At 36.9% G+C, this 26,721-nt stretch overlaps 1 protein-coding gene across 3 annotated transcripts; it reads right to left on the bottom strand.

Annotated features, from left to right (window-relative positions):
* Window positions 1-704: 704 nt before the first annotated feature.
* Window positions 705-25,733, bottom strand: dclk1b (doublecortin-like kinase 1b; the record flags this gene model as incomplete). 3 transcript variants are annotated; one of them, XM_083886691.1, is made up of 15 exons in its annotated part: window positions 705-932; window positions 5,141-5,254; window positions 6,684-6,764; window positions 6,976-7,072; window positions 7,171-7,248; window positions 7,352-7,485; window positions 8,764-8,910; window positions 9,107-9,226; window positions 10,472-10,641; window positions 11,614-11,701; window positions 13,171-13,265; window positions 13,464-13,580; window positions 14,859-14,958; window positions 24,078-24,424; window positions 25,373-25,733. In XM_083886691.1, 15 exons carry the CDS (start codon window positions 25,731-25,733, stop codon window positions 705-707), a joined length of 2,277 nt encoding a protein of 758 aa, XP_083742817.1. The 3 variants fall into 3 exon arrangements, with proteins under 3 accessions (XP_083742817.1, XP_083742816.1, XP_083742818.1); XM_083886690.1 differs by having other exon boundaries at window positions 10,472-10,668; window positions 11,620-11,701; XM_083886692.1 differs by having other exon boundaries at window positions 11,620-11,701.
* Between the last annotated feature and the right edge of the window lie 988 nt (window positions 25,734-26,721).

The raw sequence follows: 26,721 nt of genomic DNA, 5'->3' as shown, positions 1-26,721 counted from the left end.
AGTGTTCTGAACAGGGCTGTTTTGTCAGAGTGATTGATGCTGTGGTGCTTCATCCTTAAGGTATTTTGACCAAAGCATGTCACAGACATGTTAACTTATAATGCATGATCCATGAGCCTTGTCTTGGTAGTTTGTTTGTTAAATAATTATTATGCCTCTTGCTTTATCACTGCTGGGTCACCTGCAGCATTTGGTACATTCTCTTTTCTGAGGACTGTGGCATTTTTAAAAATTTGATTTCAGGATTTGTAAAAGCGTTTCATGTTTTGTTGATTTGTGGTAAAAAAAAAAAAAAAAAATTGTCTCAAGCTTTTGTTAAAAAAAAAAAAAAAAAAAAAAAATATATATATATATTTTTTGGAATAATGGATTGCACTTCCAGGCCACCATACATCACTGAAGCAAAGTGACACCAAATCCCAAATGTGAAATGTAAAAAAAGAGTTAAATTAAAAAGGAATAAATTAAATTACACAGGTTTGTCTTCCCTGCAGTACATAGTATTAACCAGTAGAGGACGCCAGATTTCTATTAATAACCAGTGCTTGTGCAGAAATCCAGGTCAAAACAGTTGTGCTGTGATTTTTCTGTAAGAAGGGCAAATTTTGTGACATATTTGATCCTGAGACAAACCGTCCCTCATTCTGAATTTAACTCAAATAAAAAGTGCGACAACAAACGTGGGATCACGACGATGTTCTGTGTTAGAACGGGGACACGGGTGAACGGATGGTGTCGGCAGAACCCGGGGACAGGTCTTCAGACTCGGAGGTGAAGTCACACGGGGACAGAGCACCAGCACCAGCACCAGCAGCAGCAGCAGCAGCAGCAGTGGTGGTGTTGGTGGTGCTGTGGGGCAGCTGCGGGATGGACTTCACATCCTGGTGGCGTCTTCGTCGGAAAACTTGCTTCTCCTTATCGAGCGGTGTGGTCTGAGAGGATGAGATGAGGGTGAAAATGCAAACCTCTACAATCAAGAGCCTCAAACAAGCATAAATATAATGAACATAGTGTAAACTCTCCAAACCCCATAGACAAAATGTGCATTTTTAGCTCACGGTGACACGGGCGCTGCTGGTCCACTGCTGCCCCCTGTGGTCAGTCTGTGCCACTTATGTGAAATCTGAACAAAGGATTTCAAGTTCTGAGGTTGTAAAATAACACATTTAAACTTACTCATGGAAGCAGCAGCGGATCGACAACTCCTGTGTGCTGTGATGTAAAATGGTTCATTTTCTCTATGGGCTTTGGTGTGGGAGAGTGACATTTAGAAACGTTCCAGTCTAAAAAGGCTGTTTAATGGTTAGAAAAGAAGCAGTAAATATATTTTTAGATCTACATGTATTGTAGATTTAAGCAGGTGTATATTTTACTGGGTTAGTCTTTCATTAAAGGGCTATTTTTTGTTTTAATTGTGTGTGTGTTTTCACTAAGAGTGAACATACGTGTACCAAACTGGTTCCTAGTGCAGTTATACAACCACATTTATACATATACATACATATATATGTATATACATATACATATATATATGTATGTATGTATATATATATGTATACATATATATATATACATATATATGTATACATATATATATACATACATATATATAGACATATATGTATGTCTATATATATATATGCATATATATATAGACATACATATATATATATACATATATATATGTATGTATGTCTATATATATATACATGTATATATACATATATATATACATGTATATGTATACATATATATACATAAACATATTTATATATATGTATGTATAATATATATATATATATGTATGTATATATATACATACATATATATATACACATACATATATATATAAAGAAATATATATGTATGTCTATATATATACACATACATATATATATGTATGTGTATATATATATATATGTATGTGTATATATATATATATATGTATGTATGTCTATATATATATACATGTATATATACATATATATATACATGTATATGTATACATATATATACATAAACATATTTATATATATATGTATGTATAATATATATATATATATATGTATGTATATATATACATACATATATATATACACATACATACATATATATAGACATATATATGTATGTCTATATATATACACATACATATATATATGTATGTATATATATATATATATATATGTATGTGTATATATATATATATATATGTATATATATATATATGTATGTATATATATATATATATATATATATATATATGTATATATATATACACATACATATATATATGTATGTATGTATACCCAATTAAATGTCACAAATGTCACTTTAGTAAATAAATAAATAAGCAGCTCATGGACACAGACCTCGTCATCGTGGGTCAATTTTGCTATTTATAAGTGTGAGAGGATGAAAATCTGGGGCACACACACACACACACACACACACACACACATTCTTGTACTTGCTGCATACTGAGGACCAGCATTTCCACTTTATAAATTAACACAATTACAAATATCTACTTTATGAATGACATCTTTAAAGAACTACTGGTTGCAGCACCATAAAATGTCTGCAGATGGAGCCCACTATACTATGTCGTCCAAATTTTGAAAAAAAATTTGACCCAACATTTTTGGTCCAAAATATGACTTAAACGTCATGTCGTCCAAAATTAGAAAAACAAATTTGACCCAAAATGTTTGGTCCAAAATTTGACAAAAACGTCATACTATACTGTCGTCCAAAATTAGAAAAAAAAAATTGACCCAAAATTTTTTGTCAAAAATTTGACAAAAACGTCATACTATACTATGTCGTCCAAAATTAGAAAAAAAAATTGACCCAAAATTTTTGGTCCAAAATTTGACAAAAACGTCATACTATACTGTCGTCCAAAATTAGAAAAAAAAAATTGACCCAAAATGTTTTGTCCAAAATTTGACAAAAACGTCATACTATACTATGTCGTCCAAAATTAGAAAAAAAAATTGCCCCAAAATTTTTGGTCCAAAATTTGACAAAAACGTCATACTATACTGTCGTCCAAAATTAGAAAAAAAAAATTGCCCCAAAATTTTTGGTCCAAAATTTGACAAAAACGTCATACTATACTGTCGTCCAAAATTAGAAAAAAAAATTGACCTCAAATTTTTGGTCCAAAATTTGACAAAAACGTCAAACTATACTGTCGTCCAAAATTAGAAAAAAAAAATTGACCCAAAATTTTTTGTCAAAAATATGACAAAAACGTCATACTATACTATGTCGTCCAAAATTAGAAAAAAAAATTGCCCCAAAATTTTTGGTCCAAAATTTGACAAAAACGTCATACTATACTGTCGTACAAAATTAGAAAAAAAAATTGACCCAAAATTTTTGGTCCAAAATTTGACAAAAACGTCAAACTATACTGTCGTCCAAAATTAGAAAAAAAAAATTGCCCCAAAAGTTTTTTGTCAAAAATTTGACAAAAACGTCATACTATACTGTCGTCCAAAATTAGAAAAAAAAATTGACCCAAAATTTTTGGTCCAAAATTTGACAAAAACGTCATACTATACTGTCGTCCGAAATTAGAAAAAAAAAATTGACCCAAAATTTTTGGTCCAAAATTTGACAAAAACGTCATACTATACTGTCGTCCAAAATTAGAAAAAAAAATTGACCCAAAATTTTTGGTCCAAAATTTGACAAAAACGTCATACTATACTGTCGTCCAAAATTAGAAAAAAAAAATTGACCCAAAATTGTTGGTCCAAAATTTGACAAAAACGTCAAACTATACTGTCGTCCAAAATTAGAAAAAAAAAATTGCCCCAAAATTTTTGGTCAAAAATTTGACAAAAACGTCATACTATACTATGTCGTCCAAAATTAGAAAAAAAAATTGCCCCAAAATTTTTGGTCCAAAATTTGACAAAAACGTCATACTATACTGTCGTCCAAAATTAGAAAAAAAAATTGACCCAAAATTTTTGGTCCAAAATTTGACAAAAACGTCAAACTATACTGTCGTCCAAAATTAGAAAAAAAAAATTGCCCCAAAATTTTTTGTCAAAAATTTGACAAAAACGTCATACTATACTGTCGTCCAAAATTAGAAAAAAAAATTGACCCAAAATTTTTGGTCCAAAATTTGACAAAAACGTCATACTATACTGTCGTCCAAAATTAGAAAAAAAAAATTGACCCAAAATTTTTGGTCCAAAATTTGACAAAAACGTCATACTATACTGTCGTCCAAAATTAGAAAAAAAAATTGACCCAAAATTTTTGGTCCAAAATTTGACAAAAACGTCATACTATACTGTCGTCCAAAATTAGAAAAAAAAAATTGACCCAAAATTTTTTGTCCAAAATTTGACAAAAACGTCAAACTATACTATGTCGTCCAAAATTTGAAGAAAAAAATTTGACCCAAAATTGTTGGTCCAAAATTTGACAAAAACGTCATACTATACTATGTCATCCAAAATTAGAAAAAAAAAGTCAAACATACTATGACGTCTTTTTTTTTTTTTTGACAAATTGAGTATAGCATGTTATAGCAACCTAAGGAAGTGATTTCAATGAATATAAAGTGAGGACTGGCCAAAATGTCCTCACTCCGTAAAAATGACCTCACTCTGTTGGTTAAAAACCCTCACTGGTCCTCAGTATGCCGCAAGTACAAGAACACACACACACACACACACACACACACACACACACACACACACACACACACACACACACACACACACACACACACACACACACACACACACACACACACACACACAGCTGAGGTAGCAAAAGGAGAATGTGATGAGTCAGCCAAACTAAGCAGAGCAACTAATTTATAAATGACAAAAGACATTTTTTTAAAAATAGGTCATGAATTCACTTCAAAATAAATGTGTTAGTAGAGTTAAGTTAAGGCAGGTTTTTTATGAGGATTTTTGCCATTTCTCTAAGTGGACATTTGTTTTAAGGCAGAGCAGTGATTCCTAAAGTGATAACATTTTGTGATCCCAACACATTTAAACTTGTTTCTCCTTAAAGTTTGGGTGAGTGAGTTGGACCATTTTCTGTGATTTAAAATGACAGAACGCAGCAGTGACGCACACATGACACGTCCAGGTCTTACTGTAATGACTGACACTCCTGCTGAAGTGCTGTTGAGCTTGGGCCCGGTGTTGAAGTGTTTCTTGATCTTTCCAGCCACAGGAAGCTGGTGTTCGGCCTCTGACGCTCCGTCATCCTGAGAAACACAGAGAAGAACAAAGAAGAACATTATTTGACTGTAATAATGATTATAAGGAGTTATAAATGGAACATAACTATTTTAAAGCATTTCTACTCTGATGACTACTAATGTTGTGGCAAATCTATTACCACAAAGTGGCAGCAGCACCATGTATTTACTTATTGGACTCGTGCTGACATTTACGGGGTTTCTTGAATGCATCTTTTGCATGTGTGGTCAGGAATCAAAATCACAACAGCTTTATTCTCACTGTAAAAGACTAATGAAAGTGAGGTTGAGCTCTCTGCACGGGAACTATTACAATAACACATAAATGTTTAAAAGACTAACAAATAATTAACAGTTAAAGAGATGATTAATGACAAACTGTACAAGTGGTTGTTAAGTAGATAAGTAGTTTTAGTAGTAGTTTAGTAGTTTTTGTAGTAGTTTTGGTAGTAGTTGTTTAACTGGTAGTTTAGTAGTTTTTGTAGTAGTTTTGTTAGTAATTTAGTAGTATTTTTGGTCGTAATTTTAGTCGTAGTTGTTTTAAGTGGTAGTTTAGTAGTTTTAGTAGTAGTTTTGGTAGTAGTTGTTTTAGTGGTAGTTTAGTAGTTTTAGTCGTAGTTTTGGTAGTAGTTTTGGTAGTAGTTGTTTCAATAGTTGTTTAAGTGGTAGTTTAGTAGTTTTAGTAGTAGTTTGGGTCCTAGTTGTTTTAGTGGTAGTTTAGTAGTTTTAGTAGTAGTTTTGGTAGTAATTTAGTAGTAGTATTGGTCATAGTTTTAGTAGTAGTTGTTTCAGTAGCTGTTTAAGTGGTAGTTTAGTAGTTTTAGTAGTAGTTTTGGTAGTAGTTTTAGTAGCAGTTTTGGTAGTAGTGGTTTCAATAGTTGTTTAAGTTGTAGTTTAGTAGTTTTAGTAGTAGTTTTGGTCCTAGTTGTTTTAGTGGTAGTTTAGCAGCTTTTGTAGTAGTTTGGGTAGTAGTTTTAGTAGTAGTTTTGGTAGTAGTTGTTTTAGTGATAGTTTAGTAGTTTTAGTAGTAGTTTTGGTCCTAGTTGTTTTAGTGGTAGTTTAGTAGTTTTTGTAGTAGTATTGTTAGTAATTTAGCAGTAGTTTTAGTAGTAGTTGTTTCAGTAGCTGTCAATAAAAACATTATTATAGCATTTCAGTTTTACATAATTATTGCGTTACATTGCTCTAGTCGTTCGTTTGCAGAATTTATGTATAAATAAATAATAATAAATAAATAATAATAATAAATATAAATAACTGGACCTGAAATGAGCTTCCTCTGTTTCAAAGACTAATTTGACCAATTTCAATTGCACATTTGAATGTTTTCAGTCAGGTTGAGTAATGTTGTGCAATAACAGATCAGAACAGAGAAAAAAGAGATTTTCATCCTCTTTGCTTTGGCTCTGATGGTTCTGTAGGTTCTTTGACTTACGTTGACCCAGGGATGATCGAGCACCTGAGCTGCTGTGTATCTCTGATCTGCCTCCACCTGCAGCATCGCAGCGATCAGAGCCTGAAGGAAAAAACATTAGTCTCACTCATCGACACACACGGATGGAAGAGGCAGGGGAAGACGATTATTTATATTTTAAATGTACTCGTGTTGAATTCTACAAACCGCTGCGTAATTACGCTAATGCAAAGTACACGTGCGCAGATGTCTGCGACAAATCACATGCTCAGTGATAAAGGGATGAACATAGTATAACATGGTCTCAACAAACCTTTGCAGAGTCGGACACGTTGTCCCAGTTCGATGCAGGAAAATCCAGTTGACCGTTTAAGATCTGGTCAAAGAGAGCGTCCTCATCTTTACCGCTGCTGAAGAAAAACAAAAAATAAACACATTTTTAACAACAATCAAACCAATCAAAAGAATCCATGACGTCATGCATGACTCTGCAGAAGCACGTACGCACCCTCTGAAAGGAGGAAATCCACACAGGAGGATGTAGGTGATGACACCGGCCGCCCAGATGTCCACCTTTAGACCATAACTGTAACAGCAGCAGAAAACAAAAAAATCACGTGACTATTTGTGTTTCTTTTCTTTCTCGACAAACGCCTGAATGATCGAGTGTGAGTGAATCACAGACTCACCCCGTCTCTGCGATGATTTCGGGCGCTACATAAGTGGGCGTGCCGCACACGGTGTACAGGGGCCCGTTCACCACTGTGGCCAAACCAAAGTCTCCCAGTTTGAGGGACTTACTGCCGTCATGATGCTCAAAGACCTGTGAGAGACGACCACTTGTCTTTTAAGGAGCACAATCAGTCAATAAAAACAAACCTCTTTATTATTATTAATAAAATCTTAAGCAGAGGAGGAAAAGCTCTGTCCCCCATTTTTTCCTTTCACCCCAACCTGTCTAGGCAGATGGCTGCACATCTTGCACATGTTAAAATGTTTTTCTTCTGACTCACAAAGCAACCTCTGTGAGTAAATACAATAATTAACCAGATTATGAACGGTAATATTTACTTGCTAATAGTTCAATAATGTTTCAGAGCCAAAATACAATTGTTTCTTATTTCATAAAAGTGAAATAATCATTAAAGGTGCATTATGTAATAATTGATAAAATCCTCCTAATATGTCACAGAGACTCAGGAATAATGTTCATATAACAAACTGAACTCCCCCCTATATTGTAAAAACAGACACGGAAAAAAAATGTTGTAAAAATAAAAAAATTTTGAAAAATAAATCTCATAAAAACAGTCCCCGAAAAAAAATATCTCGTAAAAACAGTCCTCGAAAAAAAATATCTCGTAAAAACAGACCCCGAAAAAAAATATCTTGTAAAAACAGACCCCGGAAAAAAAATCTCGTAAAAACAGACCCCAACTCTGACCCACTCAGTCATGCAAATGTCCCATCCCATAATAAACGTCAGGATCACACCAAGGCTGAGGCATGTTTTCAAACAGACCTCACTCAGTGGAGTCGTCCACATAATAAACCAGTACATCCCAATAAAAAGGCAATCATTTCCGTATATAAAACAAAAAAATGTGCATCCCTTTTTTTGACAGAACTTGCAAAGTAATTTGTTTTTGCAAAATATTTGTGTTGCACATTTACATGAAAAAATTAAAGGTGCATTATGTAATAAATGATAAAATCCTCCTGATATGTCACAGAGACTCAGGAATAATGTTCATATAACAAACTAAACTCACCAACAACAACAGTACAGACAAAATATTTGCATTAAAAAAAATATTTTGCAGACTGCAAATCATGTTTATGTTTTGAAATCATGTTTTGTCATGTGGCGCCACCTACCGCCGTCTACCAATCATTACAGTCAGTAGAGTCTCAGCTGCCGAGCAACCACGGGTTGCCAGTTACGTCAGAAAACAAAAACTTAAAGACCTCGGTATTTTGAATTTGAATGTAGTAACTGTTTTTGGCCACATTCTTACATATGGCACCTTTAAAAAAAACAAAACAAAAAAAAACAATTACCTTGTGAGGATGTATACAAGATGAATATGTTTATACTCACCAGCAGGTTTTCGGGTTTTATGTCTCGGTGAACGATGTTGAGACTGTGCAGGTACTTGATGGCACTGGTCAGATTGAAGATCATACAGCCGGCGTCTCGTTCAGTGTATTTGTTAGAGGAGGTGATAGCGTCAAAGAGATCGCCCCCCTGCCCAAAGGAAACCAAGAAAATGTAAAATATTGTCAAAACATAAACCTCTACAAAGTGAAAACGCGAGGTTAAAGTTTATTGATGCAGAATGTTTCGCTCAAAAAAAAGGCTGCGCTACGTTATGTACATAAAAACAACGAATACCAAAATAAGTCCAAAGAACCAACAACAAATAAGAAACGATAATGTATACCTTCACCAGCTCCATGACAAGATAAAGGTCACTTTGTGTGTCCATTTCTTCTATCAAAAGTACGATGTTGGGATGTTTCACACGTCGAAGGATCGACACCTCACTCTGGATCATGTGTTCCTGTGTGATAAAAGTAAAATGAAACCCTGAAAATCAACAAGAATTGAGCAATGGCTGAACTGTTTGTTTCGAACCGTCAGGGTTCATAAACAAGGTAATGACGCAGATACACACTAAAAAAACAGCGTTAATAGGAACTTCCGGTCTAGTTCCGCTTTAACCTCTTCTTCACCCTGGGGCAGCGTCACACGCAGCTGTCTTACCTTTGCTGTTTATCAAAACAAGTTATTTCCACTGGAACAAAGCCACTTGTAATGAAGAACTACACTTCCCAGCATGCTTTGGGGACAAATCCCGGTCTGATTGATCATTACAGAGCGACAGATCGTTGATTAGAGAAGGGCGGATGTCCGCACAAACGCGTCACATGCATTTATGTCCTTTTGACTCGCTAATGAAGTGATTCACACGCATTTGGAGACCGGGGTCTGATTCTACCGGTTTAGAGGTTTTAAACGAGCTGTCAATCACCCTAATTGACCAAGGTAAGCCAGAGCTATGGCGCTGCGTAACTGAAGACGTTGCAGAGTCACAGAGTTGTTATTACCACACCACACAGGGAGCATCGATTTACAGAGAGTTAAACAAGTTCTTTTTAGACCTGTAGTGACATGTAAATAAAATTAAATGAGGTTTTAATATTTTGGTACCTAAGAAATCTCAAATGGCACAGACGGTGCCAAACTGTGCCAAAAGAGAGAACGCCTAGACATCTCTTTACTAAAACCTCTGTCATTTTACTTTGCTTCACTTCAGCAGCATCAGACTCTGCACAGCTCATGTCCACATGTTGTTACATGACCTCCATGTGTTTTTAAGCTAATGCATATTTTAAAGGTGATATTTGCTTTAAAATGCAATATTTTTTTAGGCAAGAGATAAAAAATCCTTCAGTTATGCTGTGTTCCATGTACATTTACTCTGACACAGTGGCATCTGCAGTGAAACTTACACCTCTGGTGGAATCTCACAAGTGTTATCTGTATTTTGATGCCAAAATAATCCACATAGAGCTTGTAACTGCAGAGATTTACTCTATTTAGTTTGGGCATGTCATTTTCGAGCAGGGACTCCAAAAAGAGGGTCAGGGAAGAAGAGGTTAAATGACAAATGGTCTGTATTTACATGGCACTTTTCAAGTCTTGATGGCCACTCGTCTTCCATCGACATTCTGATATAAAATCTACTTTACGTTTTAGAAGTAAAACACAAGATCTAAACACAAGACAGAAACTGCGGTCCCACCTTTCCTCTGCATTTGTCTTTGCCAATGATCTTCAGAGCGAACTCTCTTCCTGTGGATTTCTCCACACATTCCCGCACCACGGCGAAGTTTCCGTCGCCTAAAGTCCTCCCCACTTTGTACCTCTCTGAGATGGAGACGGGAACTGAAGACGAGTCGTCCATGAACTCAGCTGCAGAGCAAAACAAAACATTCCAGATCACAAGTTGACAAATTTGGATTTTTCTGGAGAAAATTGGGCCAATTTATTTTATTTCTGTTCACCTGAATTTCCCTTCACCTGATTAAATGTGGTGTAATACATTTGAAGTGTGTTCATTATATTTCATTATATTCAGAATAAAAAATGTAAACGGTAAGAAATAGAAATAAGAAAAATTAAAATACTGTGAGAATTAAGACATTAGTGAACCGAAACTCTTACTACAATATCTGCAGGGAGTCTGACTATCTCTAAAATATTTAAATACAAGCTGATTTTGCCCTGAATATGATCAGGTTTGTCTTTGTTTTACCAGTAAATCCAAAATGTAACCTAAATTGACTAAATTCATTAATTATCACTGAAAATCTCTCTCTCTCTAATCTGTATTTAGTGTCTACACTGCAGGGTGCATCTATATTATAAATAAAAATTATGTTTAAAGGTGCCATATGTAAGAATGTGTCCAAAAACAGTTACTACATTCAAATTCAAAACACAGAGGTCTTTTAGGTTTCGTTTTCTGACGTAACTGGCAACCCGTGGTTGCTCGGAAGCTGAGACTCTACTGACTGCAATGATTGGTAGACAGCGGTAGGTGGCGCCACATGCCAAAACATGATTTCAAAACATAAACATGATTTGCAGTCTGCAAAATATTATTTTTAATGCAAATATTTTCACTGTTGGTGAGTTCAGTTTGTTATATGAACATTATTCCTGAGTCTCTGTGACATATTAGGAGGATTTTATGATTTATCACATAATGCACCTTTAAGTATATATTAAATACATGAAATGGGACATTGAGGCACTTAAGTATGTCAAATAATTGAACATAAATTGACATAAATGTTCTTTGTTTAACTTTAAAAAAAGCCAAGGGAATATGCCAGAAATCGTCTAAAACACAGAAGATTCATGCTTCATGTCTGGTCTTGCCTTCACTTCCTGGTCCATCTCCTTCATCCATGGAGCTGCAAACCTTGGTAGAAGCTAAAGATAGTGAAGAGCCACTGTGTTGAGATCCCTGAAGGAAGAAGAAGGAGAAAAGAGAGAATCACAGATTGAGAACAATGGACTTGTCTTTCTGAAATCTTGGAGGAAAATGTAATTACAGCCTGCGAAAGCACGGTCTTTATGTTCCACTCTGTCAGCCTTGAGTAAAAATAAAAGCGTGGTCTAATAATCCACGAACAGTCTGACCAGCACAAAGACGTGTGGTTTGAAAAGAGCGGAAAATAACCACCGCAGCTGCCCCAGCAGTCAAACTTATGATTAATTAACCATGGTGGCAATGATGGTTGGATTTCTTGCCACTTTACAGTCGCTAAACACAGTGGTGTAGTCGGTGTGATACACAGGATTTCCTTATAACACAACAACACTTGCGTTTAAAAGCCCCAAATGTAAGAATGTGGCCAAAAACGGTAACTACACTCAAATTCAAAATACCGAGATCTTTTAGGTTTTCTTTTCTCTCCGCCATTGTAGCTCAGACGTGACTGGCAACCGGTGGTTGCTCAGCAGCTGAGACTCTACTGACTGCAATGATTGGTAGGCGGCGGTAGGTGGCGCCACATCATTCCAAAACATGATTTCAAAACATAAACATGATTTGCAGTCTGTAAAAGATTTTTTTTAATGCAAATATTTTGTCTGTACTGTTGTTGTTGGTGAGTTCAGTTTGTTATATGAACATTATTCCTGAGTCTCTGTGACATATTAGGAGGATTTTATGATTTATTACATAATGCACCTTTAAACTATTTATTTTTGCAAATAAAATGTGTAAATATAATATATAATAATAAAAACAGAAGCAAGTGACACTTTTTTGAGCGTTTTCAACAGCCTGGCTCTGAATCTACAGCCACATTGGAGGACAATGTGTTAAAGATGTTAGCCTGATGCTAACATTGCTCACACTGATAATTCAAAAGTGTCAGACAAGACAGCAAATAGTACTGTAAAAACTGGTTTATGTGTATTTAATAAAGATTTTTCCATTGCAAGGGAAGTTGTACTCAAACAATCTGTGTTTGTGTTGTCACTACTGCTTGGTAACGCTAGCAAGCTAACACTAAGCAGAGCAGTGTTAGCTACGTATTGTTACTACTTCTTATTTTTACAATGTTTTTTCTATTGGTTTGCAGGTTAGGTAGAGAAGTGTATATATGGTTTAGGTTTTTTAAAGGAGTAATATGACTTTAATTTAACTTTTTATTATTGTATAAAACAAAGAGAGTATATTTGTGTAGCACTATTTATACACAGGGCAATTAAAGTGCTCTACAAAGGCATAGAAATACATTAAGAAAATCACAGAATAAAAGCAAGACATTAAAATTCAAATAGACATTAAAACTATAAGAGATAAAAGTGTGATTTGCCAATAAGAGTTTTATAATTAATTCTTGCTTTTTAAATGCACTAAGATAATGGAGTATAATGGAGCACATTGGATTTATTCAATATTTGAACATAAATTTGTGTCACCTGTCGTCTTCGGAGACTTCCTGGACTGGTCGGAGACGGACTAGGAGACTTTCCAGACCGAGGCGTGGACAGTTGACTGCCTGCTGTGCCGTTGGCTGTTAGTCCACGAGAAATGAAAAAAAAACAGCATTGTGAAGAAATGACATTAAAAACTGTTTTATGAACCAATATTGTATCTTTTCAAATGAAGATTGATGTGATTTTTTAACATAGTCTTATCAATGAAAATTGTAACATTTTAATTATAAAGCGACAATGAACCAAAATGTCATGAACAGAATACAAACATTTACCTGAACCAGTGGATGATGGAGATTTGCTCCTGCGGGAAAACCCACTGCTTCTTGGGGAAGAGCGACCGTGTACGGTGGGAAGGCGACCGTACGATGCAGATTTCGCCAAACTGCATTCTGTGAACAAAACAAGGGAGTGGTCCACAAAGGTATAGAAAGACAAGAGCATACACACACACACACACACACACACACACACACATCTACATGCCTTTACCACATTGTGGGGACCACGTTAGGGAGTGGGCATAATGTCCCCACAAGGAAAAATGTCCCCACAAAAGAGGTGTTTTACCAGAGAGTGGTCTATAGGAAGAAAAGAGCATACACACACACACACACACGCACACGCACACGCACACGCACACGCACACGCACACACACACACACACACAGACACGCACACCTACATGTGGGTACCACATTGTGGGGACCACGTTCGGGATCCGGCATAATGTCCCCACAAGGAAAAATGTCCCCACAAAAGAGGTGTTTTACCAGAGAGTGGTCTATAGGAAGAAAAGAGCATACACACACACACACACACGCACACGCACACGCACACGCACACGCACACGCACACACACACACACACAGACACGCACACCTACATGTGGGTACCACATTGTGGGGACCACGTTCGGGATCCGGCATAATGTCCCCACAAGGAAAAATGTCCCCACAAAAGAGGTGTTTTACCAGAGAGTGGTCCACAGAAGTATAGAAAGAAAAGAGCATACACACACACACACACACACACACACACACACACACACACACACACGTTTGGACCACGTTAGGGACCAGGCATAATGTCCCCACAATGAAAAATGTCCCGACTAAAAAGGTGTTTTTCAAGGGAGTGGTCCACATTGGTATAGAAAGACAATAGCGCACACACACACACACATCTACATGCCTTTACCACATTGTGGGGACCACATTAGGGAGTGGGCATAATGTCCCCACAAGGAAAAATGTCCCCACAAAAGAGGTGTTTTACCAGAGAGTGGTCTATAGGAAGAAAAGAGCATACACACACACACACACACACGCACACGCACACGCACACACACACGCACACACACACACACACACACACACACACACACACACACACACAACACACACACGCACACGCACACACACACCTACATGTGGTTACCACATTGTGGGGACCACGTTCGGGACCCGGCATAATGTCCCCACAACGAAAAATGCCCCACAAAAGAGGTGTTTTGACAGAGAGTGGTCCACACAAGTATAGAAAGAAAAACATATAACATATAGTGGGAGTGATCCCTCTAATAATTCCAATAAATAGTAAAAGGATCTTGACATTAGAATCTCTGACTGTGAAATTCACATAAATTCAATCCTCATAGCTTCACTTACCATTTTCATCCAGGTTAAAGTCGTCCTGGTAGCGGAACTTGTCTGGGCCGCATGCAAAGAATATGTCGTCGTCCCCGAAAAAGTCCTGAAGGCAGCTAACCTGGCAACACAAGTCAACAATAATAATGTCACTTATGTGCGTGATATCATAATAATAATAATAATATATGTATTGAAAAAACAGCTGAACAATTCGATACAATGTGTGATCAATAAACGCGTCACTAAACAGAGACTGTACACTCTGCATGAACCTGCTGTGTCATCAATACATAAAAGATGCTGACTCATCTTCCACTCAAATGGATTATTGATGTTTAACGAGAGCGGCCAGAGAACCAAGAGCTCTGCGCTCATGTTTCAGAGAACCAGGGACAATTCCTTAACCTAAAGTTCTCCTTCTCCTGCGGGACGATAGAGATGGAGATGATCAGGAAGCATCACGCTTGTGTCTCCACAGACACATGATCAAAACGCCGATTCACTGTGTGAGCTCATTTGACGGTGGTTTGAATGTAACAGATCATTTCTTATTGTGTTTTTTAAAAGTTACACAGTGCAGCTTTAAAATGGGAGCGGAAGAAAAAGTGGTGGTTAGTTTGAAACTTAGCTTTCTCACTTGAACGAGCCCAAATAAAACACACACACATTTAAATGTAAATAAACAGACAATTTAACAGTATTGTAAAAACAGACCCTGAAAAAAAAATCTCGTAAAAACAGACCCTGAAAAAATATCTCGTAAAAAAAAGTCCCTGGAAAAAAATTCTCGTAAAACAAAAAAAAATATTTTCGGTAAATGCATTACACAAAATTTGCCATCATCATAATTTATTTTTTAAATTCATGAATGATTTTCCTTTAAAACTGTGCAGGAGGTGAACACAAAAGTGATCACTGCAGCTTTTCTCAGTGTCGCTCTATATTCACACACATCTATAATAACACATCTAACGCTTCAGTGGGGGACACACACACACACACACACACACCCCCCCCCAACACACACACACCTCCTCCAGTGTTCCCAGTGGGAGCAGGAGAGCTGCGGCACAGCCGTTGCCATGGCAGCCAGACGGAATCACAGCCGAGTCTGAGATGATGAGAGGTGAGGGAGACACACGCGGCTACTTTAAGATTTCAATTCATTGTCACGTTCTGTGCAGAACCAGCTTCAGACAAAAGAACGAAGCGTGAAGTCAAAACAACACAGGAACGCATCAGTGTGACATTAAACACACGTGAGATGGTAGATGAAAGAACACATCTACAGTATAATGTACAAGATAATCATTTCATTTTATTAATTTACTGTCTCTGCATAAATGTACTGTATGTACACAGACTTGGAAAAATAATAAACCGTTATATAATGGTTACTTGTCCTTATTCCACAATTGAAAACAAACAGATATAATCTTGGTGCAACATCATCAGAGATCATTTTAAAAGTGTCAAAAATGTATGATTTTAAGTCAAAATAAGTTAATAAGGAAACTGAAGTCGAATCAGCAGCAACAGTAGAAGAAGAAGAGAATGTGTGTGATGGTTAATATTGATTATTTCTGCCTGCTGGTTCAGTGACACAGCAGATTCATCAGACCTACCATCCCCCACCGCCCCGAAAAAACACACCCACTCAATCCACCCGTTCATCCCCCAACATCCACACATGGTCCCTGAGCATCCTGTGCAAATATTGATCGTCGGGTTGTTTTTTTGTTTTTTTTATCTGACTCGTGCAGACACAAGCTTTTCCAGTTTGAAGAGCTGAACAACAGCTGTGGAAGCTGATCCATGTAAACATCATGTCATTATATCAAATAAACAGACGGAGCTGAATCTCTCCTGTTTTTTCAGTGGAAAGGTGAACAAAACAGACAGTGACTCACAAAAGAGAAACATTGGGAAACATGACATCGGTCAGTATCAGTATCAGTATCGGTCTAATACTGGTCAAAAACGTGGAGTTGTTAACACCTAAGCCTCAAATGTCCATCTGGACTTTAAATCATAAAAGGGCCAGAAACTGTCCTGTGAGTCAATGCTTTTGTCCAATTGCCCAGAATAATTTGAAATATCTGGCAGTTATTTACAAATACTGCATGTTAACAATTTAAAATTACAAAGACACTGTAGTTATACACAAACACCAGACCTTGCATGCTAAATTTGAAATTTGAACAGTATAACACATATTTAAAAAATGTGTTTAGTCTTTGTCTCAATGTCCAAATAATACAAACACACATTTAAATGTATATAAACAGACAATTTAGCAGTTTTCCCCCCTATATTGTAAAAACAGACACGGAAAAAAAATCTTGTAAAAATAAAAAAAATTTGAAAAATAAATCTCATAAAAACAGACCCAGAAAAAAAATCTCAGATAAACAGACCCCGAGAAAAAATATCTCGGAAAAACAGTTCCTGAAAAAAAATATCTCATAAAAACAGACCCTGAAAAAAAATATCTCGCAAAAACAGTCCTCGAAAAAAAATCTCGTAAAAACAGTCACTGAAAAAAAATCTCGTAAAAAACAGACCCCGAAAAAAAAATCTCTTAAAAACAGACCCCGAAAAAAAATATCTCGTAAAAACAGACCCCGATAAAAAAATCTCGTAAAAACAGACCCCGAAAAAAAATCTTGTAAAAACAGACCCCGAAAAAAAATCTTGTAAAAACAGACCCCGAAAAAAAATATCTCGTAAAAACAGACCCCGAAAAAAAAATCTTGTAAAAACAGACCCCGAAAAAAAATATCTCGTAAAGACAGACCCCGAAAAAAAAATCTCGTAAAAACAGACCCCGGAAAAAAAATCTCGTAAAAACAGACCCCGAAAAAAAAAATCTCGTAAAAACAGACCCCGAAAAAAAATATCTCGTAAAAACAGACCCCGAAAAAAAAATCTTGTAAAAACAGACCCCGGAAAAAAATCTCGTAAAAACAGACCCCGAAAAAAAATATCTCGTAAAAACAGACCCAGAAAAAAAAATCTTGTAAAAACAGACCCCGGAAAAAAATCTCGTAAAAACAGACCCCGAAAAAAAATATCTCGTAAAAACAGACCCCGAAAAAAAAATCTCGTAAAAACAGACCCCGAAAAAAAAATCTCGTAAAAACAGACCCCGAAAAAAAATCTCGTAAAAACAGACCCCGGAAAAAAAATCTCGTAAAAACAGTCCCCGAAAAAAAATCTCGTAAAAACAGACCCCGAAAAAAAATCTCGTAAAAACAGACCCCGAAAAAAAAATCTCGTAAAAACAGACCCCCCCAAAACTAAAAAAATCCCAGAAAAACAGCTCAGAAAATGTTTCCTCTCCTCTCGACCGTGTCACCAGCCTTTCACGTGCAACTTCTCAGCTTTCAGAAACTACGGAAATGCAAAGTGCACATTTGCGCAAACGTGTCGTCTGCGATACGCTCAGTGTTAGACTTAAGCGAGAGAGAGAGAGAGAGAGAACAAATGACGACGTGAAGAACAACTAAGCGAGTGATAAATTCAATGTCAATATTAAATAATAATGTAATATTAAAATTCACAACTTGCAGTTTTACCGCTTTTCAGTGAGGTTTTGTGACGTCAGAGTTAATATACGTCGGCTAATGATGTCGCTGTGGTTGGAGAATTTAATGACTCATCGAGTTTGTGTTTTAAAAAGAACAAACTGTGTTTGTCTCAGGACCAAAAAGCACAGACGGATCATTTAATAAAAGTTTAAACGTGCATGAAAAAAGCTCCTGTATGTCAGCGGGTGGATATTTGACCATGTGGCGTCACAGCGTGAAACTCCAGCATCGAGATAAATCAATAACAGCTGAGCGGGAATAGAAGACGACAAGACAATTACAGAACCAGGAAACACGAATTTAACAGATTTTACATCCACATTTGATTCACTAAAAATGTCAGTCAAGTGCTTCCTATAAATAACTTGAATATATAAATAACTGAAGACAGATTTGTTGTCGGTGAAAATCCCGCACAGATTGGATCATGTCTCGGGATTATCGTGCCGCCATGTGTTCCATCTTTCTGCCATGTGTGTGTGTGTGTGTAGTGTGTGTAGACACACCTTACATCACTCCTGCACCGCTCTGCCGCAGAGGCTGTTCCTTAGCAACCAGCTCGGGGGAGCACGTCACCATAGAAACCACGAGAAAGGGTTGATAAAGCTTTTTTTTTATTATTTATTTTTTTTTTTTATTTCCTCCAATGTTCGGTTCTAATATAAATTCTTCAAAGCAGAATTATCGTCCTCTTAAGGTGAAAAGCACTATGGGAAATGAATGCGTGAGACTTCATCATGCAAAGGAACAAAAGGGAAACACCCAGCGATGCACCCAGAACTCCCACATTTAAATCTTGTTTTTCAATAAATCTTTGTTTACAGATGCATTTTTCAAATACTTTGTTACTGTACTTTAAGTACAACATTCACGTATCTGTACTTTTATTTGTTAATTATATTTCTCACAACTTTTACTCCACTACATTTCCTCTAAATATCTTAAATACTCGTTACTACATTTCATAAATAAATGGTGTACTTTTACTACATTTTGTGAATAAATGGTGTACTTTTACTACATTTCCTGAATAAATTGTGTACTTTCACAACATTTCCTACATAAATGTGTACTTTTACTACATTTCCTACATAAATTGTGTACTTTTACTACATTTACTACATAAATTGTGTCCTTTACGACATTTCCTACATGAATTGTGTACTTTTACTACATTTCCTACATAAATTGTGTACTTTTACAACATTTCCTACATAAATTGTGTACTTTTACAACATTTCCTACATAAATTGTGTACTTTTACTACATTTTCTACATAAATTGTGTACTTTCACTACATTTCCTAAATAAATTGTGTACTTTTACAACATTTCCTACATAAATTGTGTACTTTTACAAAATTTTCTACATAAATTGTGTACTTTCACTACATTTCCTAAATAAATTGTGTACTTTTACGACATTTCCTACATAAATTGTGTACTACACTTCCTACATAAATTGTTTACTTTTACTACATTTCCTAAACAAATGGTGTACTTTTACGACATTTCCTACATAAATTGTGTACTTTTACAACATTTCCTACATAAATTGTGTACTATTACTACATTTTCTACATAAATTGTGTACTTTCACTACATTTCCTAAATAAATTGTGTACTTTTCGACATTTCCTAAATAAATTGTGTACTTTTACTAAGTACAGTCATTTTTTTTTCTTTTACTTAAGGAATATTATATAAAAAGTGGCTTCAACTTCTACCAAAGTCATTTTCATACTAAGGTTTATTCTATGTCTACACAAATGAAGTGCTTTTGTTTAAATGTCCAGTGAATTAAATCGAGCTGAAATTATCTTTAGTTCGTGAAAATGGAATATAATAAATTCAACTTATACTGATACTTTATGATACTGATGGTTAGTATTCAATTACATTTCTGCCAATAAATTATCCTAAACATTTAAGCGTTGTCTTTCCTGAGCCCATAGACAACTCAAAATATGAGGCTACATAACCACAGTTAGATCAATTAATTATACACTATATAAATAAAACACATTACCAAGAATCCTGTAATAATTAATAGCTCAAGTTTAGACATTAGAAAACTGTGTCCCGTTGAGATGAATCTGTGTCAGGATGTTCTGTCTGATGATGACTCTAAATTGTGACAGCTCATCATTAACTGTAAAAGTCTGGTACAAACTCAGCTGCTGAATCTCTCAAGTCTGAAACTGTGCCACAAATCATAGGAATATGAGATGTGAGTCCTAGAAACCCATTTTCTCCTCGTACATTTAGAAAAGTATTCCCAGGTGAACTTGAACCTTCTGGGTTGCGTCTCACTTTTTCTAAGGACGTGTTTCCTTGGTGATAGGAGTGAGAAATAGAACGGTGTTTTGTTTTTTTAAACTATATTTATTGTTGAAAGGCAAAGCTACGGCGACCCAGAAGGCTCAACACGGACACAAAAGCCACTCATTAAAGCCACATTCTGGAGCGTTGACAGCTGTACCAACAATAATATAACAACAGGATGCAAATCACCATAGTGAAGAAGAAGCTGAATGAAAGATTTCAACTTTATTACTGTGATTAATTAATGTTGTTAATGTTTCATCATGAATGAGACATTTATTTGTTTAATGTGTTTCTTTTTTCATATTCTGCTTATTATAAGCTTCAGAAACGTTAGCATAACATCAAGGAGCTTTTGCATCATGTTGTGACTTCTGTGTTTGTGTTGTAGCTTTTATTTGTGTTGTGACTTTTGTGTCATGTTTGGACTTTTGTGGTGGGTTGTAACTTTTCTTCGTGGTGTGGCTTTTGCATCATGTTGTGACTTTTGTGTTTGTGTTGTGCCTTTTGCGTCATGTTGCGTCTTTTTCTTCATGTTGTGACTTTCGCTTCATGTTGTGAATTTTGTGTTTGTGTTGCGACTTTTGCTTCTTGTTGTGCCTTTTGCTTCATGTTGCAACTTTCGCGTAACTTTGTGACTTTTGTGTTTGTGTTGTAGCTTTTATTTGTGTTGTGACTTTTGTATTTGTGTTGTAGCTTTTACTCGTGTTGTGACTTTTGCCTCATGTTGTGACTTTTGCCTCATGTTGTGACTTTTGCATCATGTTGTGACTTTTGCATCATGTTGTGACTTTTGTGTTTGTGTTGTGCCTTTTGCGTCATGTTGCGTCTTTTTCTTCATGTTGTGACTTTCGCTTCATGTTGTGAATTTTGTGTTTGTGTTGCGACTTTTGCTTCTTGTTGTGCCTTTTGCTTCATGTTGCAACTTTCGCGTAACTTTGACTTTTGTGTTTGTGTTGTAGCTTTTATTTGTGTTGTGACTTTTGTATTTGTGTTGTAGCTTTTACTCGTGTTGTGACTTTTGCCTCATGTTGTGACTTTTGCCTCATGTTGTGACTTTTGCATCATGTTGTGACTTTTGCATCATGTTGTGACATCTGTGTCATGTTGTGACTTTTGCCTCATGTTGTGACATCTGTGTCATGTTGTGACTTTTGCATCATGTTGTGACTTTTGCCTCATGTTGTGACATCTGTGTCATGTTGTGACTTTTGCATCATGTTGTGACTTTTGTGTCATGTTGAGACTTTTGTGTTTGTGTTGTAGCTTTTACTCGTGTTGTGACTTTTGCTTCATGTTGCGACCTTTGTGTCCGAGTTGTAGCCTTTGTTTGTGTTGTGACTTTTGGGTCCGTGTTTTGTCTTTTGCATTCACAGTGAGCCATCTGGGCCACCATACATCGTCCTATTTCTCCTAAATCACTTTTAAAAACTTGGGATGAAAACTTGCTGCTGCTTTGACAGCAAATGTGAACCAGGTCATGAACGACATGCTGAGCTGTAATGTGCATTTTCTACCACAGGTTGTTACAGCCATCGTAATCACGTGTTTGCTGCGTTGTTGGTGAAGTGCTTTATAAATAAAGTTCCTGCAAGAGGTGAAACTGAGAGAACATAAAGCAGAAACATTTAAAAAAAAATGATCAGATAAAAGAGGCCATCACAGCCAAATGTGAGAAGCTGCTGCACACAGACACACAGACACACAGACACACAGACACACTCTGTGAACGATTCCCCCAAAGGCTTCACCGATCTACTTTGATCAGACAAATGCATCCGTGCGTCTTCTCCACTTGTCAGCAATTAACGTATTAGTGGTGGAGGAAAAAAAAAGCCCCACGATAACGAAGCACTCTCAGGTGAAGAGCACTTAATGTTTTTATGGCTGCTTTGTGTTTGTCTTTCAAATGCAAAAATACCGGAAAAACACCATGGATTAATGTTAGAAGGGTGATTAGAGATACAAAAAGCAAAATCCAAAGCTCTTGTTTAGTTTTGAGAAAGGTATAATAATTAAAAAAGACACAAAACATCACAAGGTTCACACTTCTCCATATACAGGGTTCCCACAAAGAACAAAAACCTTTTCCATGACTTTTCCATAATATTTTACCCTATTTCCATTCGTTAATTTAAGCAGTTTTAACCATTTTGTTACAATCCTGTTGTCAAACTCCTAACCCACCAAAACTACCGGAAAAACAGAGAAATAGAACTTCTCAGTACCGTAATTCCTAAATGGTTGAATCTCCACCAGATATTGAAAGCTGGAGTTTTCTTGGAAAAAGGGGCAGAAGCGATCACTCATAGTCTATATCGTCAGATTTAACAAACCTGTTTTCCGTGCTGTCGTGAGTAGAATCTGTTGTAATGCATGATTCCTCCTCTAGGAGTACGAGGAGCACCGTCAACGTGACTTTGCAGAAATAAGTAGATCGTCTTAAATAACCGGTACAGAGTGTATCATCGATGTAGCTGATAGAGGGGTGTTCTATTGCACAATGTGATTAGCTCAACGTTATTAGCTTCAGCGAAGAAGCTTTTGTTTCTGGCTGATTTGTTTGTTTGACAGAAACACAACTACTGTAAAAGAAAAAGTAATGGACAGCTTTTTATTCAATTTTCTGAGGATGTAGGCTATAACGAGGGGAAGACGTGATTAGATGTTAGTGATGGTCTGGACACAGATGGAGATTCAGGTAGTGATATTGTGGGAAAGTGCTTCTTTTAAATATAGTTTTCCCACAGTGTAAGTAACTTGTCAATGTAGAATGTAGTTAAAGGGGCAGTATGCAAGACATGCAACTAGAGTTTAAATGCAGTACTGCAATCCAAATAAAGCATACAAATATTTTGTTACTTAAGTACAAAATTCACATATCTGTACTTTGTTATCTATATTTCTAGCAACTTTTACTCTGCTAGATTTCCTCTAACTATCTTTGTTACTCGTTCCTACCAAATAAAATCAGAAGAAGAAGAGTTGGTATTATGGTCTGTATTTATATAGAGATTTCTAGTCTTGATGAGCTGCTTTTACACTACAGTTTTCACCCATTCACACACTGCAATCTGGGGCAATAAGAGTCTTGCTCAAGGACACATATAGACGCCAGGAATTGAACCCACAACCTTCCGGTTGAAAGACAACTCGCCCGACCCACCATGGCTCAATCTTAACTCCTCACTTGTATTTAATACTTTTACTTTTACCCGGAGAACGTGTTACTGACCACTCTGCCAGATCGGAAAGGATCAGAAAGTTGCTAAGACGTGAAAAATGTGGTTTCAAATCATTGAAAATTTGATTGAATCACTTACCATTTTGCCGTCAACAGTAAACAGCCTCTTGACTACACCAGAGTCTAGCTTTATGGCGTCCGTGACGTCGGTCATGACTTGCTCGAAGGAGTGCGCCGTCTTCTTGTTGAGCAGGACTCGTACGGCCTTGCGAGGCTTGACTCCGCTGCGAACGATGGTCACCAGTTTGGGCTTAATAAACTCCTTGTTCTCCTTCGTCTCCGGGCTCCCGGCTTTGGCGCTGCCGAGAGAAGACGGGTCGCGGAGCGCCACGGCAGTCTTGGCACCAACAGACCAGTTGGGGTTGACATTCTTTGTGTATTCCAGGTTCTTGAACGGCTCTATGGAGGCACAGACATAGCTCTCACCTGCAGAGGGATCAAAACACAAAGATGAGACTTTCAGTTTTTCCAGAAAACAGAAGAAGTTCCGAAGAATCGGAGGAAAGATAACAGGACGGTGAAGACACAAAATCGAGAATATAACCAATTATCCTGGCATTCATATCAGAGGTAAACCAATTAATCAATTAAACAATTCATCTGGATGATGATTGTGACAGTGTCTTCTGACTCTGGGTCTGACTCCGGGTCAAAGGTCGTCAAAGGGACTGCGGCGGGGAGTCGTGACGAAGCTATTTTTAAACATTGTTAAAACAATGTTTTGATAATGAGGAGCAGTGCATCCACCGTTCCAGAGGGGGGAGCTGTGCTTCTGAGAGCAGGTTTGCTGATTATGTCACTTCCGGATATTGGCCAATCACAAGAGAGTTGGGAAGGCTCTACGCTGGCTGGCCAATCACAACACAGTCTGTCTTCTGGGTTTGAGAGTTCAGTCTGAAACAGCGCGACTGAGGAGAGCGTCAGTAAGGAGAGATTTCTATCGGCTCATTTACAGCAACTAGGAGGTTTTTGACCATAAAAACAAGTTAATATATGTAAGTAGACCTCCATAACTAACATATATGTGCAACAGGACCACTCTATGTGACCTTTAATTATTTACCTGTTAACGTAAGTGTTCACATTTTTTCATCCTTAGAAACTTGATTAATGCTTTGGAGTCACGACAACTTTAACTTGAAACTTTCGAATGTGAAGAAACATTTAAATGAAGTTTCGTTCTCAATGTCCTGTTTCATGTATTAGTGTTTAGGTTACCGAAAAAATGTATAGCACAGTATTTTCATGGTGATTTTCATGGTTTCCAGCAGTATTTCTGCTGCCCCCATCGACAACTTTAGCATGACAACATTTGTCAGAGTTTTTTATAATATCTATTACATTGTAAAGGTTTCTGCCTTCGTAAATGCTCACCTTCCACAAACTGGTCCATGCTGCCGATCTTCGTCACCCCATCAACGGTATAAATGGTCCGTACCCCTTGTGGCAAGTTGACATTGTCGGACAGACATCGCGTGAGGTCGGCCAGAAGTGCTTCCAGAGACCTGAATCTCTCCTGAGAAATGGCGTAAACGATACCTTTGAAGTAACGATCCCCGTTGCGGTAGAACCGGATCTTCTTGGCCTTCTTCTCCGAGCTCAGTGCCTGCAGAGTCCTGGTTCTGTACAAGCTGCAGTGAGCGCTGTGAGTGGGACTGGGGAGCCCGTTGCCTCTCGAACCTCTTCGGGTGTTTCTCAGAGCTTTGTCCCGCTCGTCAAAGTGCTCCAGCTCCATGACTGTGCTGTTCTTACGACTACACCCTAAATAACACACACAAGGGTGGAGGGTTAACCCTGTGAGTCAGCACTTTATCTGAAACCATTTAAAACAGAGGCTCCCAAAACCGAGGGCCCCGACCCCAACTGAGCGCCACCAAAGCTCCAGAGGGATGACAAAGTGCTTATGATATAGCAGGTGGTTCATTTTTGAGAGGGGGAAATGTAAGTTTAAGGCTCCATTAAAGGTTTTCCCATAGGAAAAATAAATTATAATTATAAAAAATCTAATAATTATTATATGTTGGCCTTTTGATTGGAGAGCCAGGCAACAATTTTAACTATTTTCAAATAATCTACATCAGGGTCCTGGTCGTGGTCCTGGTCCTGGTCCTAGGGACCCACTGCCCCCAACACCTGATAGCACTGGTTCCCCAGGACCAGGATTGAAAAACCCTGATCTACATGCTTGTTGCTTGGTTTCCACCAATTTTCTTCTCAGAAACTGGACAACATCCGTAGAATGTTGAATGTAAGTATTATGCGAGTCCAACTATAACCGTACTTAAAAAAAAAAGCTAGCTTTTAGCGTGACTGAAATTTTGCAAAGTTGAATATCTCAAAGTCGGACTAACCGTCTAGATCAGCTCTGAGTGCTGATCAATAGTTTTGTTCAAGCAATTTAAGGTCCCGACTCTTGTTCCAAATATGACAGGCTTCATTCAGCGATTTAAACAAATATATCAACATTAATTAAATGTTTGCAGCTGTTTTGTGTATCTTATTTTGAAGGCACGTTTAAGCGTTACCATAGCGACCAGAGAGCGTTAGGGGGCCGGTCCGTGAAAATATTTCCTGACATTAAACCGGTCCGTGGAGCAAAAAAAGGTTGGGGAGCGCTGGTCCAGATAATGCGATAAGGAGTTTTAAGTACGTAAATATACGTTTAATTGGCGCTCCGCACATTTTCTACAGTTCCCTTCCCTGGAATATTTGACTCAAACTGA

This window comes from Microchirus variegatus, assembly GCF_963457635.1.
Source record: "Microchirus variegatus genome assembly, chromosome: 3".
In the NCBI taxonomy this organism is placed as follows: domain Eukaryota; kingdom Metazoa; phylum Chordata; class Actinopteri; order Pleuronectiformes; family Soleidae; genus Microchirus; species Microchirus variegatus.
The sequence above is the reverse complement of the archived record's forward strand: the minus strand, read 5'-3'. Positions and strand labels throughout refer to the sequence as shown.